Source organism: Cynocephalus volans, chromosome 8 (genome assembly GCF_027409185.1).
Source record: "Cynocephalus volans isolate mCynVol1 chromosome 8, mCynVol1.pri, whole genome shotgun sequence".
NCBI classification, from domain to species: domain Eukaryota; kingdom Metazoa; phylum Chordata; class Mammalia; order Dermoptera; family Cynocephalidae; genus Cynocephalus; species Cynocephalus volans.
Genome location: NC_084467.1, coordinates 74,357,647 through 74,376,508, shown reverse-complemented (window position 1 = coordinate 74,376,508; position 18,862 = coordinate 74,357,647). Strand labels below are relative to the sequence as shown.

Below are 18,862 nucleotides of genomic sequence, written 5' to 3'. Positions count from 1 at the left end.
AATGCCTTGGTGTTTTTTTATTCATGTTTCCTGCGTTTGGGGTTCATTGAGTATCTTGGGTTTGTGTGTTTACAGTTGTCTTTATCTTTGAAATTTATTCAGCACAGTTTCATCAGATATTTTTTCTGTCACTTCCTCTCCCCACCCCTCACCTTTCAGAGATTCTAATTACATCCGTATTTGGTCAATCAATGTTGTCTCATAGCTCACTAATGCTCTGGTTTTTTATTTTATGTTTCAGTCTTTTTTCTTGGTATGCTTCATTTTGGATAGTTTCTATTGCTGTGTCTTCAAGTTCACTAGTCTTTTTTACTATACTATCCAGTATTTTTTCTTCTTTGTTTGAGGGATTCAGCTTCTTCTGAGCCTTCCTGAGATGTGATTGACATTAAGCCACAGTTCATTTACTCAATAGATATTTAGTGAGCACCTACTATTTGTAAGACCCTAAGTCTCTTTGTGCAGGAAAAGCATGGTTTCTCCTTGGCAAGGATTTCTGACTCAGTCAAATAACACTGAGCATCTTCCTTGTGTGAGGCTGTGGGCTGGGTCCTCCAGCTGTTATGAAGATGGGCAGACACAGAAAATGCCCTCAATTGCTTGTCAAGGAAAGAAGCACACAGTCCATCGTGAGGAGAAATACAGTGTAGTAGTCTCTTTAAAGTCATTTGAAATCTTGTATCTGAAGTGATTTCTGATTACTCCAAGGGGAGAAGTTCAACAAAATCCATTTAAGTGACAGACTTTTAAAAGAACTTCAGGACTTGAGAGAGAGGAGGCAGACTGATTTTTCTTGCCTTGCTTTTCCTGTCCCTACATGGGGAAAGGAGAGGAAGCTAGAAGGGGAGGACAACAGTAGAAGGACTATGAAATGTGTTCTAGCACAGCTATGTCCTGCTAGATGCCTGGTGTCTCAAAATGGTTATCCTCAAAGTAAGACATGGCTGTTGACTCTGTCACCAAACCCTTTGTAATACATGTGGTGCTAGAGTGACTAAGAAATCTAGGCCCAGAATGAAAATAGAAAAAGCTCCACCTGAAATGTCTCAAGACAGAAGTAATGAGCCTTGTATTAGTAAGAATTGCAGGAGCAGTAAAAATCTACCCCTAGCTGAGGCCCTGCTGGAAGTTGGGAAAAACACAGTTGTACCAGCTCTTGCTCATATCAAAGGGCATCTGGAGGAACTTAGAATGGGAAGGAGGGGGAAGTTCTGGTTATATAAATTGTCCAGGCCTGGAATGCTGTCCTAGAAACATAGGATTTTTGAGACTAAAGGATCTCTATAGAAGATCTAGTTCAACCTTCTCATTTTACAGAGAAATAAAAGGAACTTCCCAAAGTTGAACAGTTAGCTACAAGTTTAAGTTGAGAATCTGGGTCTCCTGAACCCTTGAAGAATTGTTTGCTAATTAATGCATAGATGTATTTTGGCTTCAAACACTATAGGTATGTTGTTGTTTATTTTTTTTAATTGACACTTAATAATTTTATGTATTTATGGGGTACAAAGTGACATTTCAATACGTGTATAAATGTGTAATGATCAAATCAGGCTAATTAGTATATCCATCACCTCAAACATTTATCATTTCTTTTGGTTGGGAACATTCAAAATCTTTTTTTCTAACTATTTGAAAATATACAATAAATGGTTATTAACTATAGTCACCTAACAGTGCTATAGAACACTAGAACTCATTCTTTCTCCCTAGCTGTACATTTGTATCTATTAACCAGCCTCTCCGTAAACCCACATTCCACCCTTCCCAGCCTCAAGTAACCACTATTCTCTCTACTTTTTTTTTTTTTTTTTTTTTTTTGTGACCAGTAAGGGGATCATAACCCTTGGCTTGGTGTCGCCCACACCGCGCTCAGCCAGTGAGCGCACTGGCCATCCCTATATAGGATCTGAACCCACAGCCTCAGTGCTCCCAGCGCTGCACTCAGCCGAGTGAGCCGTGAGCCATGGGGTCGGCCCCTATTCTCTCTACTTTTGTGAGCTACAATTTTTTAGCTCTCACATCTGAGTGAGAACATGCGGTGTTTATCTTTCTGTGCCTGACTTACTTCACTTAACATAATGTCCTCCAAGCTCATCCATGCTGCTGTGAAAGACAGGATTTTATTCCTTTTTTTATGGCTGAATATTATTCCATTGTGTATATTTACCACATTTTCTTTATCCATTCATCTGTTGATGGACACTTAGGTTAATTATAGGTATGTTTTTGACCCTTTTCCTGTCTTCTTCACAGATAACATTTGACAACAGGGCCCATAGTGGAAGAATTAAAATAAGTTTAGATGATGACATTTCCATCAGAGAATGTAAAGAATGGCACGTATCTGGATCAAGTAAGTAATGAGCTTTACTGGTTTTCAAACAGTTATGAATTATTAAATTATTGCCCCCACAATGTGTGAAACATCCCTAATTGTCTGCGATTAGATCAATGCATTGTAGATATCTGATGTTCCAAGCAATACATAAGTCATTAGTAACTGAAATGACCTTCTTTACCTTCTCCATGTGCCCTCAGTTGCCCACTTCTTACTGAGACTGTACAGTTCCCACCAAAACCTACCTATACCCAAACCAATATCGACTGAGTGCTACTACTTAAGTACTTCCACCTTCATCTCCCTCATTTTAATATTTTAAAATATCTTCGAGATGGGCAGAGTCCTTACTTTTACAGATGAAAAAACTGAGGCTCAGAAGTGATACTTTGCACCCATGGTCTTACAGCCAGGAAGAAGTCAGCTAGAATTTGACCCTGAAGCATCTCACACATTATAACATCTCTCATCTAGGTTAAAAAGTAAACAAAATGAGGACAGTGTCTATTCTTAGATATATGGACAAGAATTCAGGTGTAGACTGAGTATTGTCAAAAATTTTGAAACTGAACTGGAGAAAATTGACTAGAAAGAATTTATCTATCTCATTTTCTAGTCACTCATAAGTAACTTAATGGTATGTTGCACTGGACTTAATGATTAGGTCAGGGGTTCTCAGATTCTGGTGAGCAGAAGAATCATTCTGGGTACCTGTTAAAGTACATTTTCCCCAGCTCCATGCAAGATAGTCATTAGGTCTGGGGTGGGGACTAGGAATGTGTAGATACTCCTTATTTGGACTGTATTTGGATAATCACTGTTTCAGGGTTTCCTACTGATTGATTTGTCAAGTTCAGAAGTAATAATGAGATAGTAAGACTAAATAAAATGAAGTTACTTCACTGTAGCATTCTTTTCTCTAAGAGGTAACTTCAAATGTATGAGTATGAGGCCCTCAAATCACAAACTTTTATTCAATCATAAACTTGTTTATTTGAACACAAGCCTTTTTGCCTTCTGTAAACATTGTAAATTCTTCCCAAACTTTAAAATAAGGAAAATGAGAGCATATGAAAGTGCCCAGTACATGGGCTTTCTTTCAAAGTTTTGTTTCTGGGTTTTTAAGGTTTTCTAAAGTAGATTTAGACATTTGCATAGCAATTAGTGGCCTCTTGACAAAAATTAGTGGGATGCATCATTATAGATCTAATCCTAAGTACTTTATCTTTTTATAGGTATAGAGCAGTCTAACTTAAGTAGAGACAATCTCTGTATCGGAGCATGTGATGGCTGAGGCCTTGCCCACCTTTCTTCACTGGCTCCACTCATGCCAGCCAGGACTTTACACTTTCGGTTCTCCAGAATCTCTGTGAGGGTGGCTCTTTTTCCTCACTCAAGTCTCGGCTAAACCTACTGCCTCCTCAGTGAGGCCCCTTTACTACGTGATATAAACAAAATTCTGCTTTTACCATTCCCCAACACCAACCTATCTCATATAGAGATTCGGTGGGTTTGGGTAGGACCTGAGAAGGTGCATTTCTAACAAGTTCCCAAGGGATGCCCAGAACCACTGATACAGAGTGGTAGGCACTGGAAATAGACTGTGAAGATTTGAATCCTGACTCTGCCACTGACTGGCTGTGTCACCTTGGGCAAATCATGCGACCTCTCTGTGCTTCAGTTCTCTCACCTGCAAAATGGGGATAATGAAGCCCACCTCATTGGGGTTGCTGTCAGGACCAAATCAGTTAATATATATATATAAAGTGCTTGAAACTATGCCTGGCAAGAAATGTGCTCAATACATTTTAGCTATTATTATTTATTTCCTTCAGATCCCCTTAGCGGCCAGGTTCCAAAAAATTTTTTTTAAATTTTCTTTATATCACTTACTCCTATCTGAAAGTATTTTGTTCATGTACTTGTTTACTTCTTTGTTTGTCTCACTGCAGTAGAATAGAAGTTCCACAAGATCAAGGACCTTGTCTATTTTATTCACTACGGTATCCCGGCATCTAGAAAATGCCTGGCACATAGTAGGTGCCTAATACATATTTTATACCTAGATAAGCAGATTTTAATAGAATATGTAGGGAGGCTAATTGTATTAAGAACAAAAGACCATTAGCTTGTACTTAAAGATCCTGAATTGGTGGTTTTGGTGATTATTAAAAGAAGGACTTTTAACCTTCTTTAAATACTAAATGGAAGAATGTTTATCAGCGATTCGTTGTTGTCTCTCTGGAAAGAATGCTTGCATTATCTAAATTATTCAAAAAATAAGTAGATGTTACCATATTAATGTCCCACCATGTAAGTACTAATAATCCTCTTTCCTTCCAGTTCAGAGGAACACTCATTACATGATGATCTTTGATGCCTTTGTCATTCTGACTTGCTTGGCTTCATTAATCCTCTGCGTTAGATCTGTGATTAGAGGACTTCAGCTTCAGCAGGTAGGGGTTGTTGTTTCCTAGGAATGCTGCTGACATTTTGATTGACAGAAATTCACTGTGCTTCTCCTCTTTTCTCTAAAGGAATTTGTCAATTTTTTCCTCCTCCATTATAAGAAGGAAGTTTCTATTTCGGATCAAATGGAATTTGTCAATGGATGGTATATTATGATTATTATTAGTGATATATTGACAATCATTGGATCAGTTCTGAAAATGGAAATCCAAGCTAAGGTAAATTTTTTTCCTAATCATGCCATCATTAGTATCAGATATGGATTAATGGTAATGTATTTCTAGAAAGTGAGAATGTTCAGAGTAAATGATTTCTTCCAAACTTCATCAAGTAAACTTGAAATCGATAACAACAGTTTTCTTAAACCTAGTCAGGAAGTCTCTTAGGCAGAGTTTTTCAAAGTGTGCTTCACAAACCCCTGCATCAGAATCATTTGAGTACCTGGTAAAAATGCCTCATGTTAGACCTACTGAATCCAAACTCTTCAGGTGGGGCCTGAGAATTCTTACACACACCAAAATTCATACATATACAAGGTAACTAAGGTAAGAGTTTTTTGTCTTTGTGTGTGTGTGTGTGTGTGTGTGTGTGTGTGTGTGTGTGTATTTTAATCTTACAAGAAATGCTAGAATCTTCAACAACAAAAAAGAGTGGGGCTGGAGAGTAGAGTGAAGTCCAGGTACAGTTGTGAGTGCTTGCGTTTATTTCCTCTCTGTTTGAAGTAAGAATGCTCTCATTTTCTCACTTTTCCCATCAATGTGCTACAAGGTTATCCATTTTAAGTTAAGACTAACTTAGCCTATGAATCAACACTCCCCCCCAAAATAAAAATCGAATTAAAAAATAACATTGTTCAAACTAATGTTGCTCAAAGTTATGTTTTCCTAGTCTTGATGCAACTAACTATGAATCACTTGAGGAACTGATTATAAGCCTGGCAGAGACTACAAATACAATGACTCAGATAGGATGGGAACTTATTTCTCTCTCATGTAATAGTCAAAGTAGATTCTGCAGGTTGGTGAGTAGCTCAGCTCCACACAGTTATTCAGAGACCAGGGCTCCTCCTATTTTGTTTCTTTGCCAGCCCTTAAGGGCTTGCCCTTACTGCATGATTGACACTAGTGTCACCTCTCCCCCAGGGAGATGGAGACACAAAGGATTACTCAAAGGCCATTTCTTCTGAGCAGTGAGAAGCCCCAAAGGGGTTAACTTTCCAGGAATCCTCAAGAGAGAGCATTCCTCCTTGGAAAATTAACCCTGAACTGGGGTTCTTTCTCAGTAATTATTCTCCAGGCCAGAAAGTTACAGAAAAGGAACATAGGTGGAGTTATGGCTAAGTATAGTTTAACAATAGAGGCTGGTAACATCAGCAAAATAACAAAGTGACATTCCATAATGCAATTTGCAAAAGGTTAAGTTGCCCCACCAACAAAAGCTTGTTCTTAGCAAATACTCTTTTCCTATAGCAATTTCCTCAGTATGTTTACATAACAATCAAGTAACTTTAGGTTAACCTGCACCAAGGACATCTGTCCTTGAGCCAGGAATTTGGCTGTGTTACAATTCTTTATCTACAACAGAGACTTTAGTCTGAGGAAAGTTTCCTGTCTTTTGCAAGCTTAACATTTCTATATGTAATTTTAAAAGTTAGGCTAAACCTGAAGCTACAGGGCTTTGGAAGCTAGGCTAGGCCCTGTGAAATACATTTGCTTTATAAATGTTAGTGCAGTCTACATTTTCCCCCTTTTATTTACTTAATGAAAAAGAAAGAGCAAAAGCTATAGATCAAGGCTTTACAGTTAAGACAAAAACATTTAAAACAAAGTTAGTATCATTTAGCATGGCAAGTCCTTTTTAATTTATCCCAGGTGGGGACTGATGATGTCATCATCTCTCAGAGCTGTTGCATTGGCATCGTTCCTGGTGCTGTGAATTGGGATGCAATTACCAGTTGTTGAAACTCTGGAATGGGGTTCTGTTTCATGTAATAGTTGATTTTGAGTCCAGAGAGTTTGTTGGTGTTCACTCATCCAGGACATCATTGCTTCCAAAGCATCTAATCTTTGTAAAATTTTTTGATCAATTATAAATCTTTCATTTAAGAACAGAATGTCTCATAGGCACCCTCTTTAAGACCAAAAAACTTTAGAGAACTGCTTTTGTAGACAAGATATTATTTCCTCCTTTATGATCAAAGCATTCCTCATAAAAGCATTGATGATCAATATTTTGATTGAAAAGGATTTACTTTTCTTTGTATAGATCCCTCACCACTGAGAAGGCTCATTCCCAGGTTGTCATGTCCCACCTCGGGGGAGATGAAACAGCAAGATGAAGCAGCAGTTAGAACAAATTAGGGCAACATGAAGAGGGGTCAGGAACTTAGAAGAGACATGCTATCTTATAACCAAAGTTTTAAATTATATCCTTTTATGAAGAGAGAGTTAAATTTTATTAAAATTATGAAAATAGCCACATAGTTATAATAATCATAAAGATACTTAAAGTTATTAAATTTGGGAGGAATTGAATAGAGAAAACAAATACTTTTATCTCTTTTTTAAAGGATATTTTACCAAACTGTTGTCAGTTATAGATAGCTTAAACAGAGAGTTTTCTTAAATTTGGAGAACAAAACATTAAGAGAACCAGCAATGTTTTAAAATAAGGAAATTGTAAAAACCCATAATTCTTTTTAATCAGTTCATTAATTAACTTTTGTTGTTTTGACCTTGGTGAGTAACTTCATAAACCCATCAGTTTCTTCATTAGAATTTTGGAAATTTAGTTTAATGTTATGAATTCAAAGTTTGTCAGGAAACTGTACCTATCAGAGTTTTTACATGAAATATTTGAAGACATAACATTTTAAAATTATAATTGAACAAAGATTATGACTGGTAGCATTTATATCTAGACACAGATTTCCAAGAACCTTAATTTCCAAGAACCTTACGAATTTTGGAACACAAATTAATAACATCTCAATAATGACAACGCTTTCCCATATAGTCTAATTTATCAAATAAGCCAATTATTTTTGATACATCTCTTATATATCCTTTGAGAAGCTCCAGGGCCCTTGGAACCCCTCAAAGTTAGTTTAAGTCAAAAGGTTGAATTTTCAGAATTTGGTCTGGGAAAGTCTGTCAAATAACAAAGGCTTAAAACACTTAGTTGAATAAGATCACAAATCACTACAAAAATAAAACCATGGTGACAAAGGATTTCAAAGGCAGAGAGCACAAGAAATTATCATGATAAAACATGTAATAAGTTTCCTAGGCCAGTTATCTAAAAGATAAAGAAAACCTTTTACAATTTTCTATTAAGAGCAGTTAAGTGCTTTCAGGAAATCTGGTTGTTCCAGCTCAGGAGAGCAGACTCTAAATCTGTAACAGAATACTTTTGATATTAATTTTTAGAAAAACTTATACATAATTTGTTTTTAATATTAGCCAATTATTTTTAATTTTTTTTCTTTCTTTCTTTCTTTTTTTTTTTTTTTTTTTTTTACAAATTAGCCCGTACAAACCATTATCCCAACTTATCCAGACTTTCAGTTATTGTTCTATACTTCCTACTTCCTAAATAGCTGGTCATTTTACTTTAGGACAAAAATACACTGTACCCAATGTTTTCTCACATAAAAATTATTTTCTTTTCTTTTTAGCTTTTTAAACCATAACCACATTTTTATATCCATTGTTTTCTTTAAAACACCTCTTTTTTACATACTTGTTTTTTCTCTATCAATGTTAAATTGATCTGATTTGTCTAAAAATTATATAAGGTTTTTCTGGTTTCAGCAGGGTTTACAACTTAAAAGACCTCTACCAAAGACAAATGTAATCCTGTACGATTAGTAAACCCAGGCAAAGATGTGTGCTGATAAGAACATTTTTATACATTCAGGTTAGTAAATAGGGGTCCATTTGTCAGAGCAAATTACTCAAAGCCCAGTTTGAGCCTCAGCTATTTTTACCAAATAAATATTTATGGTTTCTCAGACAAAAACTTGGTGTATTAAATCTATACCCTTATAGATAATGTTAACTATGGCCTTTGAGATATTGGGCATAGGTTTCCTTTCACTGGCCAAGTATCCACGTGGTATTTAGGGCCATATGGTGCTTAAGACAGAGGGCAGCATTCACAAAGATAATGTCTAAAAGATACTGTTTCTCAGTTCTGGGAGGCAGAACTGAGATAATGAAGAGTTGTATTGACCTAGAGACAAATTTAGGTAAAATGTTTAAATCAAATTTTGAAGATATACTTATTTTATCAAAACTTTAGAAAATTAAAGTCACATGAACTTGAAAAGTATACTTATTTATTTAATGAGCGTGCATTAATTATAAGCCAATTTGGTACCATGCAGACAATACAAATACACATACAGATATGAACATATAGACATAACATACATTTATGTACATATATATGTAGACATAAACAGAAACAATAAGGATTTTATAGGTTTTGTTTAAAATAAGAAGATGGGTAAAATAGAGAACAAACTAGTTTAAAAGGACAGTCAGGTTTAAATTGTGTTTCTAAAGAATGTTAAAGCTTATCTGTGAGGCCTCACCTGTTTTGGAGAAAGCAAGGTAACAAATTTACATTGTAAAGCAAAGTATGCAAGCCTTTTCAAGGAGATGCAGAGAAAGTTTTCCTCTTTTTATGAAAATGGCATAGAACTCTACCATAGGATTTTGTGAAGAAATACATAGATGAGCCTAGAAAAAAAATTTAGAAGTCTGTTCAAGATAACCAGCTGGATGCCAGAAAATTTGAGACCATCTAGTTAAACAGGTAGATTTTAGTCTAGTTTTTGTTTCTCAAATGGGTTACTGAGCTTAAGGGCTGAGCTAATGAAAGCCATTTGACTGTTGGGGTTTTTAGGAGAAAAGAAGTAGACCCAAAAGGAGGTCTGGTTGGCATCATAGCTGCTTGTCTCATAAAGCCTCAGAATCTTTGGCAAAGAAGAGAAACACATGCAGATAAGAAAAGTACCACTGCTTTAAAGAGAGAAGAGAAGCATCGTGCAGATAAGAAAAGAAAACATGCTCAAACAAAACCAACATTGCAAAGAAATATTAACCTTTTTTACTTTAGATTGTCCAATTAAAATTTTTTTTCAGTTACTGGCAAAGATTAAGTTATATCCTTTTTTGGTGACATAAACATGTCTTTGTTTTTGTTAAGGTCTTGAATAGGTCTCAAAGCAACTTGACATAGATTCCAAGTTGTTAGCCTTGACAAGACCCATTGTACAAATTAAGCAGTGATCAATTTGTTCCCCAATTTTTATGTCAAGGCCCCCTTCCTGGTTGTTATAGTTGTCTAATAACCACTAACAGTTTTACAAGTTGCTGTTCAGTTACTTTACAGCCAGCTGCTTTAAGGAGACATTGGATTGTAATGTATGTTGAGTCTCCCCTTTTGTTAATGAATTATCCATATTTTAAAAGTAAAAAAAAGGGAAAAATACCTTTGGGTTTGAAAAGACATAACTTGACCTGCCACAGGTGTGGACCCCTAATTGAGAACCGCCTATGATCCCCTTTACCAGGGTGAGTCTCCTTTACCAGGACTTCCCTTGACAGGATGAGTAGCAGATATCCTTTTCCTTTCCAAGGCTTGGCAGGTTGGTCTCCAATCCGTGGAGCCAGAAATTCTCACACGGGACACCATTGTTACACTCTCTTTGTCACCTCTCTTCCCCTGGGTGACAGAGATGCAAAGGATTACTCAAAGCCTGTTTCTTCTGGGTCAGTGAGAAGCCCTGAAGGGGCTAATTTTCCAGGAACCCTCAAGAGAGAGGCATTCCTCCTTGGAGAAATTACCCTGAACTGGGGTTCTTTCTCAATATTTATTCTCCAGGCCAGAAAGTTACAGAAAAAGAACATAGGTGGAGTTATGGCTAAGTATAGTTTAACAATAGAGGCTGGTAACATCAGTGAAATAACAAAGTGACTTTCCATAATGCAATTTGCAAAAGGTTAAGTTGCCCCACCAACAAAAGCTTGTTTTTAGCAAATACTCTTTTCCTACAGCAATTTCCTCAGTATGTTTACATAACAATCAAGTAACTTTAGGTTAACCTGCACCAAGGACATCTGTCCTTGAGCCAGGAATTTAGCTGTGTTACAATTCTTTATCTACAACAGAGACTTTAGTCTGAGGAAAGTTTCCTGTCTTTTGCAAGCTCAACATTTCTATATGTAATTTTAAAAGTTAAGCTAAACCCGAAACTACAGGGCTTTGGAGGCTAGGCTCTGTGAAATACATTTGCTTTATAAATGTTAGTGCTCTCTACACACTGGGTCACCTCACAAGCAGGTTTTAGCCTATGGGAAGCCAAAACATGTGGTAGAAGCTCCCCCACAGTTGTATAGCCTTTGCTCAAGAATGGCAGACTTCATTTCTGTTTACATCCCATTGGAGAAAACTTAGTCAATCTTAACTGCAAAGGGAGCCAGGGAATGTACCCCCAGCATATGCGTGGGAAGGAGAGAATGGGTTTACGTCAACATTGAGCAGCTGCCACCATATGTGACTATAGTCTATATCATTTGAATAGATGTTTAACTTTAGAGACCAAAAAACCCAAATAAAACAAAACAAAAAAATAGGAATAAGGGAAGATTTGCAGTAAATTTTTATTTTTACCACCCTCGACTATCATTAATGTCAATGAGCCCTTAATGATGTCCAACAATATTTCTATATTTGTCTAGATCACTTACTTCCCTTGGCTCATAAATGATCATTTCATGTTTTCTTTTCTGAAAACTCTGACACCCCTGCCCCATCCTCACTCTCAGCTGATGACCTTACTTCCTGTTTCACAAAAACCATAGGAAAAAAACAGAATTTTCCACACACTCCCATATTTCCTTATGCTCCTCACCTGAATCTTCTCTTCAGCACTTACCATCAGCTAATGTACAAAAGGTTCTATTAATTTATTTCTATTGTTTGTTTTCCCTCTCCACACTATAATGTAAGTTTCATGAGGGCAGAGAATTTTGTTTAACTGCTTTATTCTTAGCACCTGGAACAGTACCAGACTCATAGCTAGCTCAGTTATATTTCTTACCCAAATGAATTTCTGCTATTTAATCTGATCTTTTTCCTTCTCTGTCTTAGAGTCTAACAAGTTATGATGTCTGTAGCATACTTCTCGGGACTTCTACCATGCTTGTGTGGCTTGGAGTTATCCGATATCTCGGTTTCTTTGAGAAGTACAATGTAAGGAATTCCATGGATCTCCATGCTGTGGGTTTTTCTCTCAAAATTGTTGCACTGTTTTGGCTGAAGGACAAAGGGACTCTAATGACCTCTCTTACTTTCCCAGCTCCTTATTTTGACCCTTCAGGCTGCGTTGCCCAATGTCATCAGGTTCTGCTGTTGTGCAGCTATGATTTATTTAGGCTATTGCTTCTGTGGATGGATTGTGCTGGGGCCTTACCATGATAAGGTACTGATATACAACTTTTTCCCTGTTACTGTTAAGCGCTTAGAATAGTGACAGTGGCTTGTTATCCTATGTAAATGAATTCCTTTTATTTTGTGAATCAGCCTTAAAATGCTGAAGGTAGTGTATCTATTGCCATATTTGTAAACTGGTAAGGTGTGACTGACTTGAGAGAATAATTGATTCACTCAACTGCCTCAGATTCATTTTTGGAATATATCAGATAATCAAGCCCCTTTCACCACCAGCAAAATCAATTTTAGTTAGTTTGATTCATCAATACACACTTGAGCAGGTTTTTTAGGTAAGCTTTCTCAAAATTTAAAAAAAAAAATAGTGTAAGGAGAAACTTAAATATTGAGAATTTTGTTACCAGAACCAGTATTGAATATCATGCCATTATCTTAAATGAAATGAACTTTAAAATGAGCTGTATGAGCGTGCATAGTTGGGACCTGGGTATCTCTGTAGAAGCATTTCAGGAATCTCTTTCTATGCAGTAAAGAGAAGGGTAAGGCTTGATTGGCTCAGAAAAGCACTGAAGCTGCAACCCAGCCTCTTCGCCTTCCGCTCAGGCTACTCCAATTAAGAGGAGCACCGAGAAAGAGCTGCTTGTCCCAGGAAAAACCAGGAGGCTTTTACATATTATATGCATCACAAAGCAAATGCTTGTGGTTACCTCAGGATATTTTTTTGAAAAGGTTAACATGAGATATCTGGTCCCACTCTTTTAAACATGATGTCATGAAGAAAGGTCTCTAATGGAAAGGAATGTGGAATAAAGTGAATTTTTCTCTTTTCTCCTTCCAGTTCCGTTCTCTGAACATGGTCTCCGAGTGCCTTTTCTCTCTGATAAATGGAGATGATATGTTTGCCACATTTGCAAAAATGCAGCAAAAAAGTTATGGGGTTTGGCTGTTTAGCAGAATTTACCTCTACTCGTTCATTGGCCTCTTTATATATATGATTTTAAGTCTTTTCATTGCACTCATCACTGATACATATGAAACGATTAAGGTAGGTTTATCAAGAGCTGTATGTAGCAGCATTCCTCCACTACTTGTATAGTAGCAATAAAATTTAGTACCCAAGAGGGGAGAACAGTTGATGGGATATTAATTTCTTCAGGATGGAGAAGGACCTCAATTTTAGAGACTGAAACAGAAATGAAGGAGAAATAGAATTTCTAGAATGTTGAAAGTCTTGTCTCTTAGTAATTGTGCTTTTCTAGGTAAGCTTTCTAACCTTTTATTAGAATCATAAGTATCAGTAGGTATTGGGTCAATAAAACTGATGGCATTTCAGAAAACAAAAATTTTGTAGGTAACTTTAAAAATCCAGTTTTCATAAAGAAAAATGGACACCTTCATTTGGAGTGTGCTGTAGATGAACCCATTATTATTTGCAAGGCCTGGCATGGCATACCTATAGGGCCCTGGCCTTCAGAACAGCAAAGGGACTGATGGGTCCAGCCATGTATGCTTTATACAGTCAGAAACCTGATTTGAAAAGCTATTGTCATTCATATGAGACACTGTATTTTAAAAACTGGTTTGAGCCCCTTGAAATATAGAAAGGCAGAGTAAATATCCACATATATTTAAGTTTCTAATAACCATATATATCATTAGGTATACTATTGGCATAGACACTTCACTTGGGGACTTCTCTTTCTGGGTATGAAACAAGTAATGAAATATGATGTCACATGATTGGCTCTAGGGATAGAGAAGGCCATGGTAATGACAAATACCTTGCTCATGAAGCCAGGGTGGTGACTTCATTCTTACTGTGGGAAATTTCAGGTACTGACTATCCTCTCTCTCTTCAATACTTGCTCTGCAGAGGTGTGCTCAGGGTCCCAAGGCGACTAGGAAAGAATGTAGTTGTTACTGTCCAAATCCCTCCCTATCATACTCTAAAAGTTTACTGCCTTCACCTCTGCCTGGAGAGAACGATGTGTTATTTGAGGGTGACATCTGAGATCTCTAAGAGTAACGTGGGTTTTCAACACTTGATAACACAAGCCTGAAACGTTAACCTCTTTCCATGGGCTCAGATCACATGCCAAATGTGCAAGCTAAGTTATTTCTAATCCTTTCTGCTCAGGGCATGTTTTGGAGATCAAAGACTCCAAACTGATATAAATAGGAGGCCCTTAAACAAACCTGTCTGCCTGAAAGAGTGACTCCAAAAGGGCATGCAGGTTGGAGAGGTCTCTTACAGCATTCAGATCTTTGTCCAGCACCTGGACCAGCTCAGGAGCATCCAAGGATGTGTTGAGATCTTCCAAGGAAGACTAGAGATGTCCACTCCTCAGCTCCCAACAATACCTTGTTAATTTAGATCAGTTGAGCTTCTTACGGCTTGAACCAGTTTCCGTCCAGATGCCTGCGTCACACTAACCAGGAAGTCATGGTGCTGTAGGGCAGAGTGGTGACAGAGATTCTTATACTTGGGATGGGGCTGGCTTGATTCTCCCTGAGAGGACATGCCCATTTGGATTGAAGCAGACCTGGAAAAGAGCCCAGGAGGGCACTGCAGAATCCCAGGCCCACTTTACCTAAGCCAAATCTAGGAGTGACTCTAGAGGTTACATCTCCCTGAAAATACTTGGAAGTGACTAAAATATCTCTCTAGAAAAATCCTCTCCCTTTGCCAAATGATCCATTTTGAATTTGGGATAAGGCTGTTTCCAGGGGCTTATTAATGAGCGCTTTTTATTTCTTCTGTATAGCATTACCAACAAGATGGCTTCCCAGAGACTGAACTTCATACATTTATATCAGAGTGCAAAGATCTACCAAACTCTGGAAAATACAGACTGGATGATGACCCTACAGTATCTTTATTCTGCTGTTGTAAAAAGTAGCTATCAGTTTTACCTGTGCTCTCTAGAGGAAAATATAATGTATAGCTGAGTTGGCAGACTATATGGATATTTTGAGATCAGGTGTAGTATGTTCAAACTATTTTGATAGCTATAATTCATTGAGAACTATGTTAATATTTTTAAAACCAATGTTTAATGTCTTTGCAGATTTATGCTGGTTTTGTTTTAATTCTGATGAGGGAAGCTATTGGATTATTATTCTTTCTTGTTTATTTTGCCATAGCTTTAGCTTGTGTTCTCTGTGCCCCTCTTTAGCTCTTATACTCTTGCTTCCAGTTATTCTGACTGTGAGAATTATGTCATCAATGGAAAACAATCGCGGGACTGAAAGTGATTTTGGGCAGCTCAGTGACCCTAGCCTGGACCACTCTCAGGGGTCCATCTCTGAGAGAGTGGGGATAGTTAATGTATGTCCAGTAATCATCGCATTTAAAAAATCTTCTCTAAAGGAGAATAAGAAAGAAACAAGCATCACCAGCTAACAGTACAATATTTGGTTCTGAAGGACAACTGTTATTTGATGCTGCTTTTAGTTCTGGAGAGGATCATGTTTTAAAATATTCATTTATAGGTTTTTTTTTTCTCCTTTAGTGTGTATATTACATATATACGAAAATTAAAGTAAAGCACATACCAAATGCATATCTGATCTAACAATGATTATTTTATTAGTACTTGATCAGCCTTGTGAAAACTTTCATAGGCACATTAAGTCTTGCAGCAAAGCAATTTGTGGTCAGGTGCTGCGGTTTCATAGGGCAAGGTTCTATAACTCACATTAAAAATAATTTGGGGGCCAGCCCATGGCTCACTTGGGAGAGCGTGGTGCTGACAACACCAAGTCAAGGGTTAAGATCCCCTTACTGGTCATCTTTAAAAAATTTTTTTTTTTGGAGAACAGTTATGCTCAAAATTTAAACGTAAATGAGAAACGTGTGCCTTAAAAAGACAAAAATATGCTCTACTTCTTGTAGACTGCTGATTGGTAATTACTGGGATATTCACAACATGAGTATTTGTTTTGTGTATTATTTATTCAAATAGAAGTGAATTGAATGATGTGCAATAAAAGACTCAGAGCACCCTTTTTTTTTTAAGGAAACTGATTTTTAAATTTCTGGTTCTGTTTTAAGGGCTAAATGAAGATAGCTTTGAGACACTGAAATCTTATTATTTAATCACAATAACAATCATAATAATGGCTCCAGATACTGAAGTATGAGGTTTTACAACAGGTATAACCTATTTTTGTAGCACCTGTGGCTTTTAAAAAATAAAAAATGTAAACTTCTAGGTGAGTATTTTGTGGGGGCTTAATTCTAATATTTGTATCACAATCATTTTTAGAATTTACTAGAATGCAATGTGAATTTTGAAATTATGTTTATTATTCAATAAATTCTTTTCTTTAATCCTTGTGAGATTTTTAGTTTAACAATAATGCTTGAATGGAAACATGAAAATACTGACACAGTGTTGGGCCTGGAGTTTTGCTTTGCTCTGAAGTCATTATGTTTCTTCTGTGGAATTACAGCCAGTGGCTTGGTGCCCTCATGTCTCTCTCCTGATGAGAAAAATTTGTAGCATTGAATACATATATTAGAAAAGAAGAAAAAAAAATCAATCCTTTAAGCTTTCACCTTGGGAAACTAGAAAAAGAGCAAATTAAATCCAAGTAAGCAGGAAAAAAGAAATAAAAACGAGAGCAGAAATCAATGGAATTGAAAACAGGAAATTAATAGAGAAAATCAACAAAGCCAAAAGCTGGTTCTTCGAAAACGTCAATAAAATCAATAACCCTCTAGCCAAGCTAACTAACAAAAAAGAGAAAAAACACAAATCACTAATATTAGAAATAAAAGAGGAAAGATCACTACAGGTCCCATGGGCAATAAAAGGATAATGAACATTATGAACAACTCTATGCCCACAAATTTGAAAACCTAGATGAAATGGACTAACTCCTTCAAGGACACAATTGTTGAAATTCACACAAGAAAACAGGCAATCTGAATAAGCCTAAATCTATTAAAGAAATGTAGTCAATAATCAATAACCTTCCAAAACAATGCACTAGGCTCACATGGGTTCACTGGTGAATTCTATTAAACATTTAAGGAAGAAATTATACCAATCCTCTACAATTTCTTCCAGAAGATAAAAGCAGAGGGAATGTTTCCTAGCTCATTCTATGAGGCTAGCATTATCCTAATACCAAAACCAGATAAAAACAGGAAAACTACAGATCAACATCTCTCATGAATATAGATGCAAAAATCTTCAACAAAGTAGTAGCAAATCAAATCCAACAGTGTATAAAAAGAATTACTACAGCCAAGTGGGATTTATTCTAGGTAGCAGGGATAATTCAACATTCAAAGATCATTTAATGTAATCAATCACATGAACAGGCTGAAGAAAAGAAATCACGCAATCATATAACTAGATGCAGAAAAAACATTTGAGAAAATCCAATGCCCATTCATGAAAAAACCCTCAGTGAACTAGAAATAGAGGGAAACTTCCTAAACTTGATAAAGAACATCTACAAAAAAAACCCCCAAAACTATAGTTAATATCATACTTAATGATAAGAAACTTAATAAGTTTTTCTGCTACAATCAGGAATAAGGCAAGGATGTCCCCTCTCACTAGTTCTTTTCAACATCATAATGGAAGTTCTAGCTAATGCAATAAAATAAGAAAAGGCATACAGATTGGAAAGGAACACAGTGACCCAGGGGTCACATATGGCAGAAAATGGCAGAGCAGAGAGAGATAATTCCTCATGCACTCCTTTTAAAGCCCTCAGAACCACACCCATGACCACCATTTTTAATCCATTCACTATGGCATGGTCCTACAATCTAAGCACCTCTTCAAGGCTCCACCTTTCAATTACCATAATAGGATTTCCCACCCTCAACAGTTAACAGTAGGGATTAAGCTTCAATTAGGTTGGAGGGGCACCCAATCTACAGCACAAGGTTAATACACAAAAGTCAATCACTTTTCTATATATCAGCAATGAAACAATCAGAATTTGAAATAAAAGGACCAGCCTGTGGCTCACTTGGGAGAGTGCGGTGCTGATAACACCAAGGCCACAGGTTCGGATTCTATATAAGGATGGCCGGTTAGCTCACTGGCTGAGCGTGGTGCTGACAACACCAAGTCAAAGGTTAAGATCCCCTTACTGGTCATCTTTTTTTTAAAAAAAGAAAGAATTTGAAATTAAAAACACAATACCATTTATATTAGTACCCCCTAAAATGAAATACTTAACTATAAATCTAACAAAATATGTACAAGGTCTATGAGTATATGATGAAACCACAAAACTCCGATGAAAGAAATCAAAATAGAGAGATGTTTCATGTTCATGGATAAGAAGGCTCAATATTGTCAAGGTGTCAGTTCTTCCCATCTTGATCTATAGATTCAATGTAATCCCAATTAAAATACAAGTTGTTTTGTGAATATCAACAAACTGATTCTAAAGTTTTATGGAGATGCAAAAGACCCAGAATAGCCAACACAATTTTTGAAGAACAAAGTTGGAAAACTGAAACTACCCAATGTCAAGACTTACTATAAAGCTACAGTAACCAAGACAGTGTGGTACTGGTGAATGGATAAACAAATAGATCAATATAAAAGAATAGAGTGC

General features: G+C 36.6%; 1 protein-coding gene across 2 annotated transcripts in view; it reads left to right on the top strand.

Annotated features, from left to right (window-relative positions):
• The window catches only part of MCOLN3 (mucolipin TRP cation channel 3), a 31,008-nt gene extending 15,837 nt beyond the window's left edge, over positions 1 to 15,171 (top strand). For both annotated transcript variants that reach the window (XM_063106397.1, XM_063106395.1), the window contains 7 exons: positions 2,257 to 2,356; positions 4,685 to 4,797; positions 4,879 to 5,028; positions 11,972 to 12,073; positions 12,180 to 12,302; positions 13,110 to 13,316; positions 15,037 to 15,171. In XM_063106397.1, the coding sequence (XP_062962467.1) occupies positions 2,257 to 2,356; positions 4,685 to 4,797; positions 4,879 to 5,028; positions 11,972 to 12,073; positions 12,180 to 12,302; positions 13,110 to 13,316; positions 15,037 to 15,171 (930 nt within the window). The remainder of the gene's footprint in view (positions 1 to 2,256; positions 2,357 to 4,684; positions 4,798 to 4,878; positions 5,029 to 11,971; positions 12,074 to 12,179; positions 12,303 to 13,109; positions 13,317 to 15,036) is intronic.
• Positions 15,172 to 18,862: the final 3,691 nt, after the last annotated feature.